At 40.5% G+C, this 24,148-nt stretch overlaps 1 protein-coding gene across 2 annotated transcripts in view; it reads left to right on the top strand.

Annotated features, from left to right (window-relative positions):
- Positions 1-14,528, top strand: part of TRPM3 (transient receptor potential cation channel subfamily M member 3) — a 529,690-nt gene extending 515,162 nt beyond the window's left edge. For both annotated transcript variants that reach the window (XM_047767762.1, XM_047767760.1), the window contains 4 exons: positions 53-203; positions 319-518; positions 2,472-2,604; positions 12,648-14,528. In XM_047767762.1, coding sequence (XP_047623718.1) covers positions 53-203; positions 319-518; positions 2,472-2,604; positions 12,648-14,100 — 1,937 coding nt within the window. In that variant the 3' untranslated portion in view covers positions 14,101-14,528. The remainder of the gene's footprint in view (positions 1-52; positions 204-318; positions 519-2,471; positions 2,605-12,647) is intronic.
- Positions 14,529-24,148: the final 9,620 nt, after the last annotated feature.

Raw genomic sequence — 24,148 nt, 5'->3', positions numbered from 1 at the left:
AAATCACAGGGCCACACCATTCCTCACATCTTGCCTGTATTGCTTCCTCCAGCTCCCTGTGGACAGAATGAGACTCGAGAGGATGGTAAGATAATCCAACTGCCTCCCTGCAAGACAGGTGCCTGGATCGTGCCAGCCATCATGGCCTGCTACCTTCTCGTGGCAAACATCCTGCTGGTCAACCTCCTCATCGCTGTCTTTAAGTAAGAGGGTCCTTTGGAGCATGTGGAATGGAGCAGGGAGACTGAATCAGGAGGGGGCATGATGCTTCAGGAAGCAGGGCGTTTCTCACTCGATTCTCTCTGGTCTCTATTTCAGCAATACATTCTTTGAGGTAAAATCAATATCCAACCAAGTGTGGAAGTTTCAGAGGTATCAGCTCATCATGACTTTCCATGAAAGGCCTGTTCTGCCCCCACCTCTGATCATATTCAGCCACATGACCATGATATTCCAGCACCTGTGCTGTCGATGGAGGAAACACGAGAGTGACCCAGATGAAAGGGACTATGGCCTAAGTAAGCTTTAAGTGACAACCACCTGGCAACTGCAAAGCAGAAATCCCCACCACTTCCATAAGCAGTCATGCAGGACCGCTGGACACCTGCTTCCTCCTGCTTCCTGCCCACAGCTCTGAAGACAAGATGTGGGAGGGTGGGGTGGAAGGGGGTACGCTTGGTAAGAAATGGTGCTGAAAAGAAGACAGGAGAGGCCAAAATGGAGCATTCTTAGCCACACCTTTCTTAGTGATATAAAACCAGGCTCCAGCAGGGCTCCTTTAGCACCTTCAGAGGTTCTAAGGTTCTTACTTTCCAGACATCCCACCACAGAATCTCTCAACCATGTTAATATGCTCCCAATGCTACAGTATGTATAATTTAACCTTTGGGATACGAGTTGAGTTGTAGGTGCCTAATGTGATTTTTCATGATCATTTCTATCATTTTTTAGGTCTTTAGCATTTCCCAAGCCTTAGGGCTTATACCTATATGACTTCATGAAGAAACTAGCTCTGCTGGTCTGTGACCCCAAGGACAAAAGAGAAGACCCCCCACCAACCACCTTCTAGCCCAGTGTTTCAAAAAGGAGGCTGGATTGGCATGCGTGTGGAATAATTCTTCATAGGATTGTTCCACACATGGCAGGAGATTTAGTACATCCAGCCTCCACATGTTGAATACTAATAGCTCCTGCAGATTCCTCAATGTCCCCTGGGTACCACCCACAGTTAAGAACCATTGGGAATCCAGCCCCATACAAGCAGAGCTACTGTGGTCTCTCAAAGGGTGTCAAATAGACCACCCACACTAAATCTGCTGAACCAGAGCCTCTAGGGTTGTGGCCCAAGAATTAACCTGCAGGCGATCACTATTGCAATGAAAGTTTGAAACCAAAGCCACTTAATAATCAAATGCTTCTCTAAGTCTGAAGCTTTTAACAACTTCTCTGACACAGCAATCCTTGACATCTTTTGAGACATTAAAATTGTAAAGTTGGGGAGAGGTTAAAAATTCTAAAAATCATTCTTTCCATCTCAAATACCCAGTTAAGTGAGTAGAAAAGGGTTTGAATTTCCTCTGAGTTCTTTCTACTGCTATTTATCAGTTATGAGTTTATTTACCTGCTATCAACAGAAAACCAGACTAATAGTTACACAAATAGATAAGGTTTTACTTTTCTAACACAACCAAAAGTGAAAAGGTAAACCGCCCAGAGCTCAACAGTGACTCACTGAAGTCAAAGACCCCGAGTCCTTCTATTTTTAGGCTCAGCTATTCCTTGTCACACTGTTTTATCTTGGGGTAGTAAAATAGCTGTTTCACTTCCAGTCATCACATTCACGTTGAAGGCAGAAAGAAGCAGAAAGGTAAAAAAATGTAAAAAGACCCAGCCACATATCCCCAGTTTATCAGGAAAGCAAAATTTTTTCTCAATACTCAACCCCTTCCTGCAGCAGAGTTTTGTTGTTTCTTGAGCCAAACCAGGTCTCATGGTTACTGTTCGCTTTGAGAGACACTGGAAATGCTTGTATTTGGCTTTCCAGCCTCAGTGGTGGGAAGAGGGAAAGGAGGAATTGTGTTGGAAGGGGTTTTTAGTCAGGCCAATGAACAGTGTCTTTCTGACACACTCCTCAGCCAAAAGTTGAGTTTTAAGAAACCTCCATTCTCTGCATAGCTTCTCTTTCCTTGATTTGGCTATATTCTTGGCCTGACAATGTATGTAATTCTAACGGGTCTCTGCAGTAAACCAGGTATTACTCAGCTGAGCTTCAGAGACCCATAGTGAGTCTAATGCACAGAGAAAGGACAGTGACATAAATTGCCCAACTGGATTTGGATTTAGTTTGAGATGGTAAAGAATCTGGGTTCCTCTCCTTCACCTTAATTTAGATTAGGAATACCATCAGGCCTGTGCATCAGAGGCCATCGCTTTTACTTCCCCACCTCATTTCTCTCATTTCTCTTCCACAGAGCTCTTCATAACTGATGATGAGCTCAAGAAAGTGCATGACTTTGAAGAGCAGTGCATAGAGGAATATTTCAGAGAAAAGGATGATCGATTCAACTCATCCAATGATGAGAGGATACGGGTGACTTCAGAAAGGTGTGTTCCCTGGTCCCATGCCTCCTGGGGATGTTTTGTGCCATGGCATGCCTTATCAATTGACCTTGTTTGCAGGACCACAAAAAACAGAGGCCCTCTGGTGTTTGTGGTACAAGAAATTATTGAGATTATGAGAGAAAAGAACATTGTCTGAAATATCTATAGATCAAAATTCCAGACTTATAGATCCTAGACTTAGCTAGCAGGTGGTAGCAGCTAGAGATTACTGAGTCCAGGACAGGGCAGGAGTTGCTGGCTCAGACCAGAAATTGAAAAGTTCTAGAGTTCCTGCTGGGGAAAGTGTGTTAAGATTGGGCATTGTCTCTCTGGTGGTGCAGGTTCAATCCCTGGCCCAGTGCAGTGGGTTAAGGATCCAGCATTACTGCAGCTGTGTTATAGGTCACAGTTGTGATCCTTGGCCCAGGAATTTCTGTATGTCACAGGTGCACCCCCCCCAAAAAAGGAGGAAGAAATAGGAAAGTTCTGACCTAGACACAAACCAAGAGAGACCTAGCCCAGCTCAAGGCTCTCCGGAAAGTTTGTGTTTCATGTAGATCACTGAGCATCTTTTCCAAAGGCAAAGACAATCCTAGTGCCTGGCTTATATATATGCCTAATACTTTCTGAATAAACAATAACAAGGGACTTGTGAGTTCATTAGAATAATGGCTGAGGGTACTTTATTATTTTGTGGGTTTTTTTCTCATAGACCAAAATAAAAGCAAAGAACTAAAAGCAGATTTTTCTAGCTACTTATTACATACTTTTAGATATCATTGACCAAATAGTTTTGTAGACCAGTGGGGCTGTAAGAAAAACAGTCTCAAAATGAAGAGAATCCTTTACCTTTAATAAATCTAACTTTAGGCAAATGAACTTACATTTTCTTCTTTTCCTTATTTTGCTGTAGACTAATGCACACTTCATTCCAGGCTGACACATTCAAAACCCGGCAATGGGCAACCACTCTTCCAAAGAACATCCCGAGTGCTACAAAGCATTGATGTGGCTTTAAATTTTAAGTATTTGCAGTATAAAGATGGCAGAAGCAGATTATAAATAGTGGAGAAAGGATGATATATTAATGGCTTCAGCTGCTATATGACTCAGACTTCTAAGATTTGAGTCAGTTACCTCTAGTTTTCATGAAATGGCATTTTGTCTGCTTATTCACTTTGTATGTTCTCTGGGGGCTCTGTAGAAATGACACAAATGGGATTTTTCTGTCCCTAGCCCTTTATTTCTTTAAAAAATGTAGTCTCATTGAGTGATTGTATCCATAGGTATTCATCCAATATTAGTAAAATGTAAAGCCATGCACAGATTTTATATACATCTGTCATTGCAAAATAGGGCATTTTATGATGATATGATGTGAAGCAATTTCCTAACAAACAGAGGAAAAAGCTGCAAATCTAAAGATCTTTCCATGCTGAGGCCTTGAAAAAGCTGTATATTAATGGCCATGTAGTCATGTGGTGCCCAGGAAATTGTGCAATGTGGACACATTGTCCATTGCTCAGACATTTCCAAAGCATATATCCATGGGCCTTTGACATACTCTTTGAGCTCAGAAAGCCACAGACCTGGGAGGATGGAAAGATAGAGAAATGAATATTAGGATGCAGGGAAGTCTTCACCTCTCCAAAGAACAAGAATGAGGTACAAATACCAGGGCATGTGAACTGTGACCTTGTCACCACCTCCTTTTGAATGAAACTATAGCATCTCCATCTGAGGCTCTCCCCCCCCCACACCATCACCTACAAGTGCTTCCAGGAGAACTTCTTCTCCAAGACCCTGTTCCTCTCTGGGTAGTTACAGAGCCCCACCTTTCAGGAGGGTGAGCAATTTCCAGAAATCTAGGGCAGGATGCGGGTGCATGCTTCCTGTGTCTTAGGTGTTAGCTGAGCATCTAGAGGACCAGGACAAGCTCATGCCAAAGCCCAGATGCCAGTGTAGTGAACCTAAGCTTAGGCAGCATCTTGCTCCTGTTTCTTCTGTCTGTGTTTGTTTGAGGTTTTGCTTTTGTTGGTGGTGGTGGGCATGGTGTGTTTTGCACTTGTACCAAAAAAAATAACATTTTTCTAACACTAGTATTGTACTCAGAACACTAGAAATACCACAAGGTGCATGAGGGAACAGAGATCAACCAAGGGAAGAGTGGATCCATTGTATCCATTTCACAGATTCTCTAGGTCATGTTCTTTCTAAGTGGCAAGTAAGATCACCTGTTCTCTTTACATCAGATAGATGATAGATAAATAGATAGATAATGTATAAAGACACATTCAAATACATATGTTAAATTGCAGAAGGTAAATCTACATTCTATGTAGTATATAAACATCATATAATTCTCCCTTCGTATTAGAGAACCTCAATTCAGAGATTTAAATCAGAAAAATTAGGAGCTGGTTCTTTACTAAGAACTTTGGAAAAGGATTTCTTCACTTAGTGAGTCCCGTATTTCTCCTCTTGCTATTGCCTTTAAAATACAATTTATTTGTACAAGTTGTATTTGCATGAATCTTTTTAGAAATATAGAGATATTTCCATAGTTGTCTATTTAAATCATTATTGTCATATTTTTGTACCTATATGATATATATAGGGTTCAATACAATATTTAAGAGATCATTTACACTTTGGAGGAACTTGATTCTGAAAAATCCCTCTTTCCCATTTTTATATAGCAACAACCATGATGCATCTAAACTAATACAGTTCAAGCATATAATGAGCTAAGTGAATTACTAGTGCCCTCACTAATTTGGGACAATAGCTAATGATAATTACATTAAAATAACCAAATGGTTAGGCTATTAAGCAGCAGTAGTCACTGGCTTCTTTTCTGGGAAATGTTTGACTCTTGGCTGAAGAGAGCCAATCCTTGGAGTTTGTTCCATCAGATTCTGTGCTCGTGATCCTTTAACTAGTTCAATTCTATTTTAATACATGTATACTGGGCTTTCAGTGTGTGCCAGGCATCAAGGCAGGGCCCCAAAAACACAGTCTCATTGAGTTCCACTCTACACTCAAGGCAGGAACAGCAGAAACATCTAACTCAGTGGTTCTCAAACTTGAGGAGGTCTCAAAATCACATGGAAAGTTTGTCACAACACAGGTTTCTGGGCATCTGCCTCCTCCCCACCCCCTACCCTGTGTCAATTCACTGTGTCTTGGGTGGGGCCTGAGAATGTGCCTTTCTAACAAGTCCCCAGGTGATGCCTATGCTGATACTGCTGGTCCTGGACCACATTTTGGGAACCACCAATGGAACACAATGGGCAAAATCCAAAGCAGTAAAGAACAGTGCAGATTTATTTACTATGGAGCATGTAAATTTGGAACCTTATATTTGGAAAAAGTTCTGGAGGATCTTGAGTACAGATTACCTTTACCCAACGCAGTGTTTCTCCAACACACCTGACCAAGAGCCTGGTTTGGGGGTAGGAATATAATATGTGAAAGTTCCCGAGTAAGGAATTGAACTTGCGCCACAGCAGCGATCCAGGACACTTCAGTGATGCTGGATCCTTAGTCCACTGCACCACAAGAGAACTCCTAAGTACTTTGCTTTGAAAGAGTGAATAGGCCAGTTACACTCAGGCTCTAGGTGAACACCTCCTGGAAAGAGGAGAAACAGCCTCAGCCTTATGAATAAATACAGAAAAAATTAAATTCTTTTCTCTCTGAGAAAATATTCCACATATGTGAAGATCATTACTCTCTCACCGCTTTGCTTTGTCTTTTCCAAAATAAATGTACCAAGATCCTTTAGCTACTTACGCATACAGTAGCTCTCCCACCACCCTGCTCACTTTCTCAATATGCACTTTAAATTGTCAACATCACCCTGTAACTGTGGTGTCTAAATAGAACCTAGTTCTCTGTTGTAGTTAGAGCCTAGATTCAGCTCCTTTATTTATTCACTTATGATTTTTGTGTGTCTACTACGGCCAGGCTAATACAGAGTCCAGTAGGACAGGTAAATCTTTCCATGTTTCAAGGGAGAGAACACGGTATAATGGAAAGATTTAAATACTAAATCTGCAGTAACTAGCTGTGTGAACTTGAGCAAGTTATTTAACTCCTCTGAACCTATGTCCCCATCTGTAAAATGCAATATTAATACCTAACTGTAGACTCTTCAAAGTTGAGCTAATATGCATGAGATCTTATGCTTTGGTAACTGGTGATTGTTATTTGACCTATACATTTTATTTGCTATGAGATTGCATTACAAACACAGCCAAGTCAGAGGGTCAGAGTGAGCCTACAACTAATTAAAACCAGGGCTTTTTCACATGAGCTGATTCAAATATCCTCAAACTTCTTGTGAAATGTCTGTTTTTAACCTAAAATCGGGACTTAGTATTCATTGTTGTGAACTTTAACTTTCACCCTCTTGGGCTCATTAGTCTAGCATTTTAAGGACTACTTTGGATCCTGATTTTATTGTAGGTCTATTCATATTTCAACCTATTCATTTTTGTATCATTGTTTGCTTAATAAGCAAATCTATGCCTTCAACGTAACCCACCAAAATGCTCACCAGCACAGATCAGTGGACCAAGACAGATCTAAGGTATTTCATGATGACATGGCCCATTGTTCTGCCATCTCTCGTTTGGTTAGTCAGCTAGCCAGATATCCACATTTCTCCTGTCAGCCCACTGTGTCAACCTCCCTGCTAAAGTCACAATGTACTTTAATCAAAATATTGTCTCTCTGTGTCTTTCTATTAATTTAGATTTTCAAAAGAGAGACAAGATTAATATTGAGCTCAAGTAGTCTTCTGTTAACTAATCCTACCTCTTTAAAGTACTCAAAAGATACCATCTGCTTAATTACCCATTACTAAGCCATTCTGAAATGCTGCCTAGCATTGATGTCAAACTCTCATAATTCCTAGGACCCAAGAATGTGGAATATCAGGAAAATATTTCTTTTTTTTTTCTTTTTTTTTTTTGGTTTTTAGGGCTGCATCGTGGCCTATGGAGGTTCCCAGGCTAGGGGTCTAATTGGAGCTATAGCTGCTGGCCTATGCCACAGCCACAGCAACACCAGATCCGAGCCGTGTCTGTAACCTACACCACAGCTCACGGCAACACTGGATCCTCACCCCACTGAACAAGGCCAGGGATCAAACCCGTATCCTCATGGTGCCTATTCAGATTTGTTTCTGCTGTGCCACGATGGGAACTCCAGGAAAATATTTCTGATCTGCAATCGCCTGGCATTTCTTTTTATTTCCCTCTGGTTTTTAAGGGCTACCTATATTTTCTGGTGATCACAGATGGAGGTTCTTTTCTGGTTCCTTTAACTCATTTCAAGCATAATTTGCAAACTGGTCATTCATGGGCAGCATCTGCCCACAGAGGGCTGTTGCGTGGGGCTTACAGTGATTGTTAAAATTCACTCTGAATGTCTTTGGATTGAGCATGCTCCCTGCTGCCACAGAACCCCTGCCTCTGTTCTCTTATGCCTTGACTTCTTCACCTACATACTTGATCTGCCCTGCCCATTGGAATTTGATTCTCAGACCTCTAACCTAAAGCTTCCAGTTTATTTCACTGTCACCCCACCTGTAGGGGTCCACTCATCAGAAGTTTCAGTTTAAATTTTCTCCTTGAATAAGTAACAATTTTTTTTTTTTTTTGTCTGTTTGCTATTTCTTTGGGCCGCTCCCGTGGCATATGGAGGTTCCCAGGCTAGGGGTTGAATCGGAGCTGTACACTGGCCTACGCCAGAGCCACAGCAACGTGGGATCCGAGCCACGTCTGCAACCTACACCACAGCTCACAGCAATGCCGGATCCTTTAACCCACTGAGCAAGGGCAGGGACCGAACCCACAACCTCATGGTTCCTAGTCGGATTCGTTAACCACTGCGCCACGACGGGAACTCCGACAGTAACAATTTAAGCAAACAGTGATATTCATTATTCCTTGTTGTCATCTTTTAACCTAATATTTATCTTTCGCAAAGCAATGTGCTCTCGACCCTTTTTTCAGTTCACTTGGATCCAAAAAAGCATTAAACCCATGGCTATTGATAGTACATTCAACTTATAATTTTTCATAAGAGAGAGGAATAACTTAGACTATATGAAATTTATAAATAATCAAAAACATGTGTAAGCCAAAAAAGATGGGTTTCACTCACTTGCCACCATGTCTTTTTCTACAGCTGATCTCCAGTGATGGAGCTGAGTTTAAACTTTTCCCCCCTTTTGTGTCCCAGAGTTAGTGAGAAGGGAAATTAGCCCAAAGGGAAGGGTAGATAACCCTAAAGGACTCAAGTAGTTCACAGAATAACTTTCATTCTGTGAATAAGCAAGAGTTAGCTTTAGCTGCTCAGCATCATTGCCTTTGACTGAAAACCTCTGTCATGAGAGCCCCCGAAATTGGGCTCATGTGATGTGGGATTGTTTTTGCTCTTCATCCTACACCCACCCTACTGCTAGCACTCCAGGGAATATTTGAAATTTAGAACAAGAAAGAACTGACAATTCTCTTTTTCCTTATACCATATTTCCTTTAACTACATTTTGAGGTTGTAAGAAAAGAAGATCAATTTCTAGAAGGTAATATAAAAATCCTTAAGAAATGACTTATTGAAGTTGAAATTTTCTGTGCCATCAGAATCATCTTTTGAATGTCCTTTTCCTCATCACAGTGGCAGTTACAGGCTAGTTGTCTTACTACCTGGATTTTGTCACCAGCCTGTTAAGTCCCCTCTGAGAGGCTCCTGGCTGTCACTTTCTTGGCCTCCTGGGAAGAAGAGCCACCTCACATCTTTCCAGGGCTTTATTGGATCCCTATTGTGGTTGCCTCCTGAGTTATTCTGAAATAAGCCATGTAAGGTCTGGAGATTTGAAAGAAGGAAATAAACATAAAATTTTTCCCTTCCATGCGACATCTTCCTATCTACAGTCCCCGCCTCCCCATCCTCCAGCTTTTATTCTTACGTGGTCACTTCCCATATCTATCTCCTTGAGGATTCTTGTTGATCCATAAATTCTTATCATTTTTATCTGCATTTTATTTCCTGACTTACTTGACCAGAACCAACTCTTAAAAACTACAATCATGAACAGAAACTCTTGGTTCGTTCCTCAGACCTATTTATATCTGAGATGCCGGCCCACTTACCATTAACTTTTCAAGAATTCTTTTTTAGAGATTAAGGGAAGAACTCTATTTATGGAACAAGCATGTATAAATTTGACTCTGAGAACTTTTATTCTTCTACAACTCCTACATTAAACTCCTATCAGTTATATCCATGACCTAACTGATGACACAATTAGGTGGCTAAACACATCCAGAATTCTGGAAGGAAATGGATCAAACATCCTTTTGTTTGTTTGTTCAAGTCTTATATTCCAAAGCACTTCAGAGCCCACAGAAGAGTTAATAATTGGTGAAGAGTAGCTCCTTGGCCCTTGTCTAGAAGGCTTTGCTCCCCTAGTTCCATTCTCTGGAGCCATGCTTTATCTTTGCTCTTGAGGCTCCCACTGTGCACCTTCTTGCTTTCCCAGAGGAGTCTCTTCCTCCTTGTACCTCCTCTCTTTTCTTCCCATCCTCTTGAACTCTTTAGTTTGTGAGTTCTATTTACTCCCCACAACCAAGTCCTTACTCTTCTGTTGCCTCTTGGTGCCTTAGCACATCCTCTCACCTGCTAGTTTTCTCTGCAGTGTTGGACCCTGGGCTAGAGTGAGGTGGGATGCAGGGAAGGGTTCCCCACTATGCCGGGAGATATATCACCATGATCAAACCAATGATCACATGCAGTTATGCTCAGAGAGCATCTTTATCTCTTTCCATACCAACTTCTACACATCAGACTCCAAGAAAGGAAAGAAAAAGGAGGAAGAAAACTATGCTGCTGCCTTTCATTACCCTGCCAATACTAAAAAGTTAGGTGGACCCAATACCTAGAGTATCCCGAACAGAATTTCTCATTCTGCAGAATTATACCATCTCTCCTGCTCCTGACTTTAATGAAATATGTTATCTACTTACTGAAAGCTTACTGCATTAAAAAAAATGAAATTGCAATACTTGCAAAATCAAACTTCATGGTGAAAGTTTGGTTTCATGGTGAAAAATGGTGAAAAAGTGAATGTAAATCTATAAGATACACAAATGTATTATTGAAAGTAATTTCTTTCTTGTGCAATGTTTATACCATGAAACAAAGTTAAACAGAGAAAAGTTGAGTTTTCCTTCTGAATCATCTATGATCGCTGCATGAAAAGCATTGGGTTTGCCAGATATAGAATCTCTTGATTTACAGTTCTTTTGGAAATACACCTAGGCATGATGGCAGAGTGTGGCTGGCCCCCGAGAGGTACTGGATTGGTTATGGGGAAACAGGAAGAAGCAAAATAAAAAAAAAAAGTTTCCAAAGCAGGGCTCCTGAGAGTAATCCAGTACCTTAGACTGGGTGAAGGGAAGCTGAGAGATAAAAGGGCAGAATAGGTAAATAGAGTGAATTGAGGGGGGGTTGTTGCTAAGAAAGGCAGAAGTGTGCTCCAAGGCAACAGAGTCACACACACCCCCATTCCAGCCAGCAGAAGAGAATGTATCTTTTAAAAAGCCTATAGATCCCTCAGAGAGGGCCTCTCATACCTTCTTCCGGCATTGAAATGTATTGCTATTGTTAACACACCACCACCACCACCACCATCACAGCAGCTAAGGCAACCCAGCTCCAATTGCCACCATTCTTTCTAAAGGATGCAGACCTATACCTTTTTAGGGTCAGCAGTCAAGTGACTTGCCCTGCATATTGGGAGTATTGGAAAAGAATCTCTATCCTTTCCAAAAAAAGTTGTGAATAATCTTATTTAGATTCTCCAAAAGATTTGCCTTTGGGCATTTAAAAGTGAATGTTTGAGCTCGAACCAAAACTTGGCTCTGGTTTGTCCTTTCCAAGTTAATTTGAGCAAGGGAAAAACATGGCACAATGTTATTTTAAATATATGGCCTCTGTCTTTATAAATAAATAGCCAGGCAACCCATTAGACAATTGAAATAATGCTCATCACAGTGATTGACCCATTGAACCTTTTTTGACACCTGGCAGGTATTGGGGCTGGCAACATGGAAACAGAAACAGGAATATGGGACAGATCATACTCTTAAAAATTTCCAGTGGGGAGGGTTAAGACCTGGAGAAATAACTGTAATATAAAGCATCTGTGATCAGCTACCCAAAGAGAGAGAGGGGAGTAGGATAATTTACTTATTGATGGCCACTACAGAGTTTCCCACAAATTACTGTATGTAATCTTGGCTAAATGTCTTGATATTTGTTTTTCCTTTATTATCGAAAGGATTGGGTTAGAGTAGATCAACTCCAGGTGACTCAGTAACAGGACCAAGGAATTCTTTTGGAGGCACTACATGCTAAAAGATTATTGTAAATAATAACAATACAAGATTATATAAATGCAAAATAAAAATAATCCCAGTCCACAGAATAAAAATCTTAACATGTACACTGCAATAGGAATAGCTACATACTATAATCTGACTGTGAAATTCTAGGAAAAGTCATCCAAATGCAATATCCTCATTTTGTCAGTGATTGATAAACCAATACCCTAATATATATGTAGGTCATTGAGCCCTACCCCAAGCCACAACAAAGCCAAGAGGGTGGAAAAAGGGTAGGACTTTGGCTTCATTCCACTTTAAAAAATACTCAACTTTGGTGTCTATTTCTTGGGGTTCAGCATTAAATTTCACTGAAGGAAAAGGTGGTTAGTAGCTAAGCAATGCCAGATTTGGTCATCTCTAAAGCTCCTTCCAGCTCAAAAAGATTGGGATTCTGTGATCCTCAGGGACAGGGTCACTGCCATCCTTTCCCCCCACCCCCTCTCACTCCCCGTAGTCCCTTAGTTTCCCTCTGGTGGGACAGTGATGGCACCAAGGTCAAGCTGCAGCTCCGATCCCCTCCATCCGTGCTCCCCAGCCTCCCACAGAGGAACCAGCCCCGGGTGACTCTGGTTCTCTCTTCCCGCCCAGGGTGGAGAACATGTCCATGCGGCTAGAAGAAGTCAACGAGAGGGAGCACTGCATGAAGGCTTCACTCCAGACTGTGGACATCCGGCTAGCACAGCTTGAGGACCTCATCGGGCGCATGGCCACAGCCCTGGAGCGCCTGACGGGTCTGGAGCGGGCCGAGTCCAACAAAATCCGCTCTCGGACCTCCTCAGACTGCACGGACGCAGCCTACATCGTCCGGCAGAGCAGCTTCAACAGCCAGGAGGGGAACACCTTCAAGCTCCAAGAGAGTATAGACCCTGCAGGTGAGGAGACCTTGTCCCCAACTTCTCCAACCCTAATGCCCCGAATGCGAAGCCATTCTTTCTATTCAGTCAATATGAAAGACAAAGGTGGGATAGAAAAGTTGGAGAGTCTTTTTAAAGAAAGGTCCCTGAGCCTACACCGGGCTACTAGTTCCCACTCTGTAGCAAAAGAATCCAAAGCTCCTGCAGCCCCTGCCAACACCTTGGCCATTGTTCCTGATTCCAGAAGACCATCTTCGTGTATAGATATCTATGTCTCTGCCATGGATGAGCTCCACTGTGATATAGACCCTCTGGACAATTCCATGAACATCCTTGGGCTGGGGGAGCCAAGCTTTTCAGCTCCAGTACCTTCCACAGCTCCTTCAAGTAGTGCCTATGCAACTCTTGTGCCCACAGACAGACCTCCAAGCCGGAGCATTGATTGCGAGGACATCACCACCATGGACACTAGATCTTTTTCTTCAGACTACACCCACCTCCCAGAATGCCAGAACCCCTGGGACACTGACCCTCCAATGTACCACACCATCGAGCGTTCCAAAAGTAGCCGCTACCTAGCCACCACACCCTTTCTTCTAGAAGAGGCCCCCATCGTGAAGTCTCATAGCTTTATGTTTTCTCCTTCGAGGAGCTATTATACCAACTTTGGGGTGCCCATGAAAACAGCAGAATACACAAGTATTACAGACTGTATTGACACAAGGTGTGTCACTGCCCCTCAAGTGACAGCTGACAGAGCCACCTTCCCTGGGGGTCTTGGAGGGAAAGTGGAGGACTCATCATGCTGCCATCCTGAGCGAGAAGCAGAACTGAGTCACCCCAGCTCTGACAGTGAGGAGAATGAGGCCAAGGGCCGGAGAGCCACCATTGCAATACCCTCCCAGGAGGGTGATAATTCAGACAGAACCCTGTCCAACAATATCACAGTTCCCAAGATAGAGCGCGCCAACAGCTACTCAGCAGAGGAGCCAAGTGCGCCATATGCACACACCAGGAAGAGCTTCTCCATCAGTGACAAACTCGACAGGCAGCGGAACACAGCAAGCCTGAGAAATCCCTTCCAGAGGAGTAGGTCCTCCAAGCCAGAGGGCCGAGGGGACAGTCTGTCCATGAGGAGACTCTACAGAACGTCCGCTTTCCGAAGCTTTGAGAGCAAGCACAACTAAACCTTCTGATAAGCTTGGCAGGAGGCTCAAGAATCCAGCCCTAAAATTCTCCCCCAAATTCACCTGTTCCCTTTCCTTGAAACTTACCCGCTTTATTCTTAGCTGAGCAAAACAAGTAATGCCTTGGGAAGTGTTAAAGGTGACTTCTGGGGCACAGATCAAGAAAACATGTAATCTGGCGCAATGCCAAACACTGGGGATTTCAGTCATGTTCACACTCAATGGGGCAGGGAGGGGAAAGAGGGAAAAGAAGGGTTGAGAGGAATGTGTGTCACTAGTCACTTCAGAAAGCCATGAGCTCTGGGAATGAATGGGGCATCAAGTACTCTCCGTGCCAGGAGGCATCTTTCCATTTCTAACCATTATCAAGAGTTTTAGGATGCAGGGATAAATTGCAAAATAAAATAAAGTAGCCAGCATACAAATGAGATATTCTAAACTTCAATTCTGTTTTCTTTTCACATTGGCTCCATCACTGGTGACTGATGAAGAGCATCCTTTTTATTCAGTATAAGCCGGCAGCAAGCAGTTCTACCTAACGTCCCACATCCTTCTCATGCCAACACTTCTGTAATTGATCATTATAAAGAAAAAACAAGGTAACAGTCATAGTTCACCTGTCTCTTATATATTCATTTCTGGTGCCACAACTTTTATCTTTTTTGGAGAAAATAAAGGGAAAAGATATGCCTTTTTGTATTGCAATCAAAATGAAAGAAGAGTTATGTTAAAAACGAATGTCAGGTGGTTTATTATATACAGTGGGCATTCAAGTATAGTTGAGCAAGCTCAGGATGAATGTACCTAAATAATTTTATATTTTTTAATTTATTTTGTATCTCACTTGTCATCAATGAAGCCACTCACTGAATATGTAATAGTGAACTTAAAAAGAGAAATAGTAGGCAGAACTTACCTAAAACTGCCATATGGGATACTGTTACATTCTCACCATCCATGTCATGTGTGATGCTGCTGTGTGACCTTCATCTTTCGTATGAGTCCACCATGTCTTCTGAACATCTCCAGGATGTAACTTCCAATTTTCCACACCACTCTTCACATGGCCATTTTGTATTTGAATTATCTGGTTACATGTGGATATTTTCATACCTAGAGTTTTGCCATTTGATCTGAGCTCAGCATAATTTAATTGGAGTTTTTCAAGGGCTGGTATCTTTTTTATGGAAATGTTCCAAAGCACTTTTTAAGGATGTTTCAAAACCATAAATAACCTTAGAATTGACTGGGAGTTTGGTATCAACCCAAAGCCATCAGTTGCAGGCATACCATGAATATTTTTCTTATATACAGAGCTATTAAAAAGATACAGTAGACTAAAATAGAAAGCAAATAAATATACAGAGTTCTATAGTATATGCTGCCTATATACATATGTATGCATTTACACAGAGAGACATGTTAATATATAGTATATAAAAGACACATTGAGCTTTCTTAAAAGGCTTGGACTTTTCTATCACCTTGAGATATAACCAGGATTTTTTAATATCCAAGGAGTTCCATTGAAAGAGTCCATTATATTAAATTTTGACAGATGTTGAAATTATGATTTTTAAAAATCTCTCTGACCTTAGCTTTTCCTTGTACCAAACTAGAGTTGCCAACATGACTCACTGCCTTCCTTCTGCCTCTTTTTTTCTGGAAGCACTTGCTATCATGCCATCTCATTTAGTCTGGTTTCTCCTGCACAAAGCAATTATGCCAAGTACAATTAGAATCAACATGCAGTTCTAAACCAGATAGTATGATTGACTCTAGAATATAAGCATAAATCTCTAGATCAGAATCTGGATTTAAGGTGGGATAAAGAAATCATGACCCTCATATCTTCAGATTCCTATTTGGATCACTGATTTAAAAGAGAATAAAAGTCTTTAAGGGAAAAGATTTAGTGTCCCTGGGCCCAAATACAACCTGGTTCTTTTGTTTAGCTGTAGTTGTGAACTCAGCTAAACAAACTCTCCTTATGTGAAATCAAATAAACGGACAGAATCTCTAGGCTTTAAATGTTTAAAACGAGAAACAAAAACCTTCTGAACAAGTTTTCAGGTGTAGAGATAACTATGGCCACATATAAATAATTAAAGAATTCCTCTCAGACTCCTTGGATTTAAGTGAATAAGAAACAATCCACCAGAGTTTCTCATATATAATTGCTCTAGAAACTGCAGTTATATTTTTACTGGACCCCATTTGACTATTTCTCCCTCAGCAAACATGCATTTGGTCTGAGAACAAATCAGTTGCCCTTAAACTTCCTTGAGTCATGAATCTCTATGGGGATCTAATGAAAACTCTGGGACCTCTCCCCAGGGGAAATAAAAGTTTGTGCATGCAGAGTTGCAGTATAACCGTAAAGGGTTCACGCACCCCTGGTTCCATATTGATTGATAATTAGAAAAAAGGAACCCTGTCTGTTTAAAATCAATGCAGATGTAACAGGCACTTTACATTTTGAGACCATTTCTCTGTGACTCTCAGAAAGGCCAAGTCTCAGCACCAGAGTCTGAACCAAGATTTTGTTATTTTGTTCTTCTGATTAGCCTTTGCTAGTTTGCATCCTAACACTTTGATGATTTTAAGTATGGAGCACACTTACCAAGCCAGAAGTCTCTCTAAATCTGTAGAGGAATCTAAAAAGAGGTGAGATCTTTATTCTTTGACCATAGAGCAGAATAACAGAGCACCTCCAGGGCCTCATTCTGGACCAGATTGAAAGTCGGAGAATGAAATTATAAGCATAAGTATTTCCATTATTATGACTTCTAGAGAACAGAACAGCATCTGGGAAACAAAGTATTTGGCAATCCTGACCTTGTGACTACCTGGTCCTCTTACCGTGCATGAAGATGAAGTTCTTACATCTTTTGTGAAATATGAGAAATATATAAGCCAAATTTAAGTGACTTTAAACACAAACTGTGTAATGAGCCATTTCTTTCTTGTGCACTTCCATGTGTGTTATGTTTTGATCCATCTCTTTCCATTTCTGGAAGTTCTGCTCACCAGTATTGGCATTGATTCTGTGGCCTTGTACAGTCAGCTTGTGTCCAGCTCATTTATTTCACCATGTCCCTGATCGAGGGAACATGAATTACCTGTCTCTGTGAGTTAAGCAGCTCATGAGCAGCAAGTTATTGGGGAACGTAAATAAAGTCATAGAGCACTCAAGGAAGTAATAGCTTTGGTTTAATCATCTGCTTCTAAGGTGCCAATTTTTATATACTACTATATGTAATGATTTGTTCTAAATTGCTCAGTCCTTCTGGGGGAAATGTGTAAGGATGTTTAGTGAAAATGACCATGTAAATTCTTGATTGACCAACATATTTTATATTTATACTAGAAACTCCCTCTTTGATGGATTTGAATGAAGCTGGAAAGCTTGAGCATAATTCATGACTAGTTTGTATATTTCTCCAAGCCCCAAAGTTTATTAGGGGTCAGAATGCAGCACTTTATAGAACTGGATTTGTTTTTTTTTTTTAAGTTTAAGCTTCCAGGTCTAGGATATTATTTAGCACTTTGAAAGTTCTCCCTTTAAAAAATATATATCAGAATAATCAAATGAGAAAAATGTACTTGTAAGAACACAAAATGTGTTTCTTCTGAATGTTTCAAATGTATTCTAAACGATGGTTTCTATAGATAATATTATGGTAGATAACTGGATAGGACATTTGTTCTACTTTCAGAGGCTGTACAGCCTAATCTTTCTGAGGGTTTGGGCTGTTGAACTTCTATAATGATAATAAATATTATCCAGTCATCCATCATGCTATATCTATAGTCTGTACCATTCATTCATTGTGTTGGGCAATGCTGTATTATAAAACACATGTAAACATATATGTAACCTGTGTTTAACTCAGCATAGTCGTAGCATGTGGTTGTATTAATGAACGTTACAGGAAAGCTTTATAAATCATTTACAAATCTGTAACATTCAATAAAGAAGCACATGTTGCAAGGATTAATTATGTTCCCAATTCCACGTTATTTAGCATCCTCGTGAAAGAGGCACTTTTGTTCCTGATCTGCTTTATGTTTTTCACATTCCCGTAGACCACTGTAAACTATTTGTATAAGCAGATGTGCATCCTCTAACCAGCCCTGCGAGCTGTGGTAGGCAAGTTGTGATTTTTGTGAAAGACGAACTGGCATGTGATGCAAAAGACTATCTGACAAATGAACTGAAAATAATATTTTAAGCTCCAGTTGAATTAGCTGTTTGTTTACATCTGCTAACCCAATGTGGAAGCAGTGTACAGTATTTTATAAATATGTTCATGTAGTAACACTAATATGTTTGTTTCTAGATAAAATGATGCTAGTGTGTAGGTGGTTATATACTTGTTCTAGATATTGCATTATAACTCACTATTCTTTATCAGTAGCAATGTGACTTAAATGAAGTAATCCCTCTTCAAACCCAGTTTTAATTTCGTGGCAACAAAATGCATGCACTGCTTTATGCATTTCTTTTGACTTTTTAGAGGCACTTAACATTTTACTATTGCCTGTTGTGACACTTAAACCAGTGAGAAACTCAAATTGTTGGGCTTCTTACACTGTTTGGGAATTATGTCCAATTTTTAAAAATTAAAAACAAAAAAGGAACCAAGGGTTTTTTATTATTTTTTAAGCTTTGAAGAAATAATATGGAATAAAGTATTAACCACAAGGTGTATAATTATGTGACCTAGAGACAGCTAAGCAACACCACTTGGGTTTACCAAGGACTAGGTGTTAGTGCATCTGTGATATATGAAAGATGCGTTTCTGATTCTTTAGAGCCATTGGGTACTAAATTGCTAAACCAGAACCAAGGGTGAGAAATCTGATTGTGACAATGTAGAAATCCACAGATCAGTGTGAATGAATCCAGCGATACAACACGTGACCACCCTTCTATCTGGTGGCTTTTCTCACCTTGTGTGTGAGCCTGGCCTGGGAGAGGGAAAGAGATGGGTGACTGACTGAGTGTGTGATGAGCACTGGGTGACTCTGAAGAGTTTGCCCTTTATAGAAATCACTGTTTCATTGTAAGAAGCGATGCAACATCAGGAAAAGAGAGGAGCCAGTTTGCATAGTCTTATAAATGACTGCTCTTCAACAAGTAGAGAGAACTTTTCTCTCAGCCTGCACTGGCTTGAGCTTTCTCTTCTTTTTACATGTCAAACATTCCCTTTTTCAAATTGGAGTCAACCAAAGCAGGGGTTGGTTCTGATTTAAGGAAAACAAAATTTGTTTTTTTTTAATTTATTCAAGAAAGTTGTGTTACCTTTTCTCTAATGAATTCCTTGTAGTGATTGATCACTACTCATGAAATCAAGACACGACAGTTTCTACATGTCATCTAAGAGAGCATTTGGGTGGCTAAATAATCCAGATGGCAGTAAGAGTGAGGTGAATTTTGCCTCTCATAACTTACCTAGTCTAACAGCCCCATTAAACTTTGAGGCCATTGCCTATTTGCACAATGTTTGTGTGCTGGGAAGTGAAAAGGACATGCATGGCCAGAAGGCCATAGGCTTTCTGAAGAGCATTAATGCCCACCTTGACCCAGGCCTTCCTCTGGAGCAGGCAGGCTGCTGAGAGCTATGGAATGCAAAGGACAATTCAGCCTTTTGCCTGGATGTGCAGCCTTCTCCACCCTCTCAACTTTCTTCCTTTCTTTTAGCCCCGCACAAGACTTTTTTTTTTTTTTTTTTTGCCAGACCAATTGACTCATGCTCACATCACCTCAATCCCCTATGGGCTCTGGCACAGTAAGCCAAGACAGTGGCTACAGACATTCAGACTGTCCATCCCTCATTTTTCCCACTAATTTAGCTTTGTTCTCTCAACTCTGCCCCATGCTCCTAACTTGCCTGGTGCTGGCATCAGTTTCATCACTCTTTGCCTGTCTGAATCCCAAAAGAAAAGAGTCCCTCATATCTTCACCCCAACTCCCCACGAATCACCACTGGCCATCTGCATCTAGATCATGGGGTTGCACACTCAAATAGGTGGAGGACCTGGATCCAGAAACAAATGTGTCTACTGGACTGGTAAAAGACCACAGGAGGAAGTAGGGTTTGTACGACAGGAGAGAACACATGTCCTACTACAAAGATATTCACATTCAGATTTGCAAACATTGTGATAGCCAAGCAAATGTGTCTGCCAGCAGCTTTCAGTCCCAAAGCAATAGTTTGGGACCTCTGAATCAGAGCCTACCAGGATCATATTCTTGATTCCAACTTAGGGAGTGTATACACAAAATACACCGAAAATTGAGGTGGGAGGGAAAGGAACTCACCCTATTCAGGGTTATTTCTCTTCTCCCAAATGATATGTGTGTGTATGTTTGCTAGCTGCATCATTCTGGACCCACATGTAGGGTCTTTCTGAGGGAGATTCAGAAGAAGAGTACCATAGCATAGTATCAAGGCTTATCTGCTTCCTGTCACTACAGTGTCTGACCTGAGTTTATATTGCTGCTCTTGCTGTGCAAAACAGTACATGCAGTATACTGTACTCATAGCCATTTCATAATACAGATCTTAGATTCTCATTTGTACACATTCTAACCATAGTTTATAATGGGGAAGATTATTCAAATATCATTTTTAAACAAATTCCTATAAATAAAACAATTTTGCAATTGGGTTTCTTAAAGGTATACACATCTTTTCCTTCTTTGTGTATAGATAGACAGCAGTTTACATATCTATCAGCATTATAAATATATATAAATCCTTAGAGGAATTGTTCTTTTTTAAAGGTCTATTATTGGATTCACAATGCACTTTGAGCTTGTTCGTTTAGATATATAATTCGAAGCAGAAGTTGGCAGATACCACGGGAAAAACTTTCTGAAATTTCTGTAACAAATGTTTTGCAATAAAAAAGAAAAAAACCTCAGTAGTTCAAAACATGACTTGGGTTTTCTTGTGCATTTATTTGCCACCATCTGATCTCTACCATTCTCATGCCAAGAACTGTTGGGGTATAGAGAGATAATTACTGTGGGTTCTATAAATTACTTGTAGAGCAGAGGCTGCAACTGTGGTTTATGGGTCATATCTAGCCAGCAGAGAAGGGGAGTTGTTTTCCAGCACAAATAATTTAACCTCAAATAACAGTGGGAAGAGAAGTTGCAAAATACATATATGGGCATTCCTTTATCAAAAAAAAAAAATTGTCGAGCACCTACTACGTGCCCAGTGGTGTGCCAAGGTGAATAAAGCAGGCAACGTCTCTACCACTGCGGAGTTTTAAATCTAACTGTAGTAAAATATGATCACACAGTCTTGTAATTACCATTTAGTTGCCTAGGAAATAAAGCATGAAAAATAAAAGTGTACTGGTTCAGAGACATGACAGAGCTCTGGGGCTCAGGGCAAGGAAGGCTCTATGGAGGAGACTATTCCAGAACGTGCCCTGAAGAACAAGGAAGTTTTAAGTAGAGGAGGAGGAAATTCTACATAAGGGGGACATTAATTTCTTTGTTTTTATTGAAGTGTAGTTGCTGTACAATATTGTATGTTATAGGAGTACAATACGGTGAGTCACAAATTTTAAAGGTAAGGGGAACATTCGTTTGATGTGTCTAAATGTTACAGTGCTTCATCCTGATTAGAACTTCCAGGCAGGCCCAGCTTCTCAGTCTGCATCCCCAGCATGGACCCCGGTTTTGAGAATGAGGCTTTGTTCCAAGGAGAACCTTTACCTTTACCTTTTCTACTGTCTCTGTCTAGTCAATATCTTGAAAACAGAATGGCTGGTATAACTTTCTGCAAGCAATTTATGTTCATAAATACACACATTGATGTAACACATACAGTATTCAATCATGTGCCCCTAGATTTCCCAGAAAATCAGGTCACCTATCATATGCTGCTAAAAATCTCAGATTTAGATCCTTGAAGGAGATATTAATGGAGGTAGAGGAAGACTACATTCTCTAGAGATAATTCATTATTATTTACTTGTTTGCATACCCAATTTGATTAAAAGCCAGAACACATAGCCTAGGTTACCACACCCTTGTCTATGGAAAGCTCTCAATAATTCTTTCCTTTTCACCATTCCCGATCTCTGGTCAGTAACTTGGTCTCTGCCCTAACATCCAACACATTCTTTTTTTATAGTTTGAGCCACTTCCCAGAAGCCTTGTGCTGTATCACAGTTACTGTCTTACAGCATATCACTGGATAGACACTATGACACAACACAGTCACCCTAGATAGGCCTTCACTCAAAATCATGAACTGTCACCCCAATATTCTTAAACACTAAACAACCTTTTTTTTTTTTTAACTGAATATATTCATTTTCTAGGACTGCTTAACAAAACACCACAAACTGAGAGGCTTAAACAATAGAAGGTTATTGAATCACAGACCTGGAGGCTGAAAGTCCAAGGTCTGGTATTGGCAAGACAGGTTCCTTCTGAGGGCAGAGAGAGAATCTGTTCTAGGCCTGTCTTCTCACTTCTGGTGAGTTTCTGACAATCTTTGGCATTCCACAGCCTATAGATGCATCACCCTGATCTCTCCCTTCATTTTCACATAATGTTCTCCCTGTGGTCTGTTTCCACATTTTCCCTTTTTATAAGGACACCAGTAGGGGGGTCCACTCTACTCCAGTATGGCCTTATCTCTACTGTGTCCACAATGACCCTGTTCCTTAATATGGTCACATTCTAAGGTAGTAGAGGCTAAGATTTCAGCACATAAACTTTGTGGTGACAGAAGTTAACTCTTAACCCTGGGTGAATTTGTGAATAGGAGTGTAGTGGTCGTTTACCTTTTTAATATCTTTTATGGTAAAGAAATCCAAATTCAAGAATCAACTGGAAATAACATGTGTTGATCAATAAGAAAAAAATATAGGTCAGTTGTGCCACCACACGGAGCCATTAAAAATTAAGTCTTTATATACTGACATGAAAAAGTATCATTGGCACATTTTTCAGTCTTTTAAAAAGGAAATACAAAGCAGCATATAGAGTGTAGCCCCAATTTTTATAAAAACTAAAGCAAATATATATATATGGATGTATTTGTGTATAAATATTAAAAAGACTAGAAGAATTCACCAAAAGGGATAGAACAAGTAAAAGTTTTGCAACAAATTTTTTTCAAAGATTCAAATACTGTTTAAGTATAAAGTCGTCTAAGTAAAGTTGGTTCAAGTATCAGTAGACATCAACCAAGAGGGTTTTCTTTGCCCTCTTTCTGTTCTAGTCATTGTCATAATAATCACAAGCCCTGTAGTGCTAAGTCCTCTCCCCGAAGGAACAGTAAAGGAAGAAAAGAAAAGTAGTAGCAATGGTTTAACTACCAATGTCGTGAAATTATAATTTTAGACCTAAATACAATCAGTGCCTTTCCAGCAGTTACTTTGTTCCTCTGGAAGAACTGAAAATTTTAAAAAGGCAAGACTGTCATGACTAAAAAGATAATTACATGTTGCAGTTATTTAATTAGACTTGCTGAAAAAAAAATGGGATGAGCGGCCTAAGTTTAGCTCATCAACACTGAAATTATTCATGTGGAAGCAATATGGCCACCAGGAAGGCAATGTACGCATGGTTTTAACATTTGGGTAGGAAACTGGCTATATTGTCTACTATGAGACTCTGTATAGAACAGAATAAAGATGTTCTTAGAGATAAGAACGAGTATTGGTAGCCTGGCAGGGCCCAAAGGAATTTTTAGGACTGAAAAGATGGGAGGTGATGGTCAGGCATTTCCAAGGCTACAGTCCTAGGCAAAACAAACATGTATCCATGAGAAGAAGACATGCTGAGAGAAACATAGCAAGCCAGCCTGGAAAGGCAGAGGAGTCACACTGAGACTTGTGGAAAAAGACAATATTCACTTAATCTTCTCAACGCGTCTATGAAATTGACACTGCTATCCTCCTATTCCAGATGGGAAAAAGGTGGCTCCCCACTCTATAGATAAATGCCATGTTAGAAATTGGACTTTATTCTGTGATTTAAAAAAAAAAGAAGAGGAGTTCCCATTGT

The sequence above is a fragment of the Phacochoerus africanus genome, chromosome 2 (genome assembly GCF_016906955.1).
Source record: "Phacochoerus africanus isolate WHEZ1 chromosome 2, ROS_Pafr_v1, whole genome shotgun sequence".
Classification (NCBI taxonomy): domain Eukaryota; kingdom Metazoa; phylum Chordata; class Mammalia; order Artiodactyla; family Suidae; genus Phacochoerus; species Phacochoerus africanus.
The sequence above is the reverse complement of the archived record's forward strand: the minus strand, read 5'-3'. Positions and strand labels throughout refer to the sequence as shown.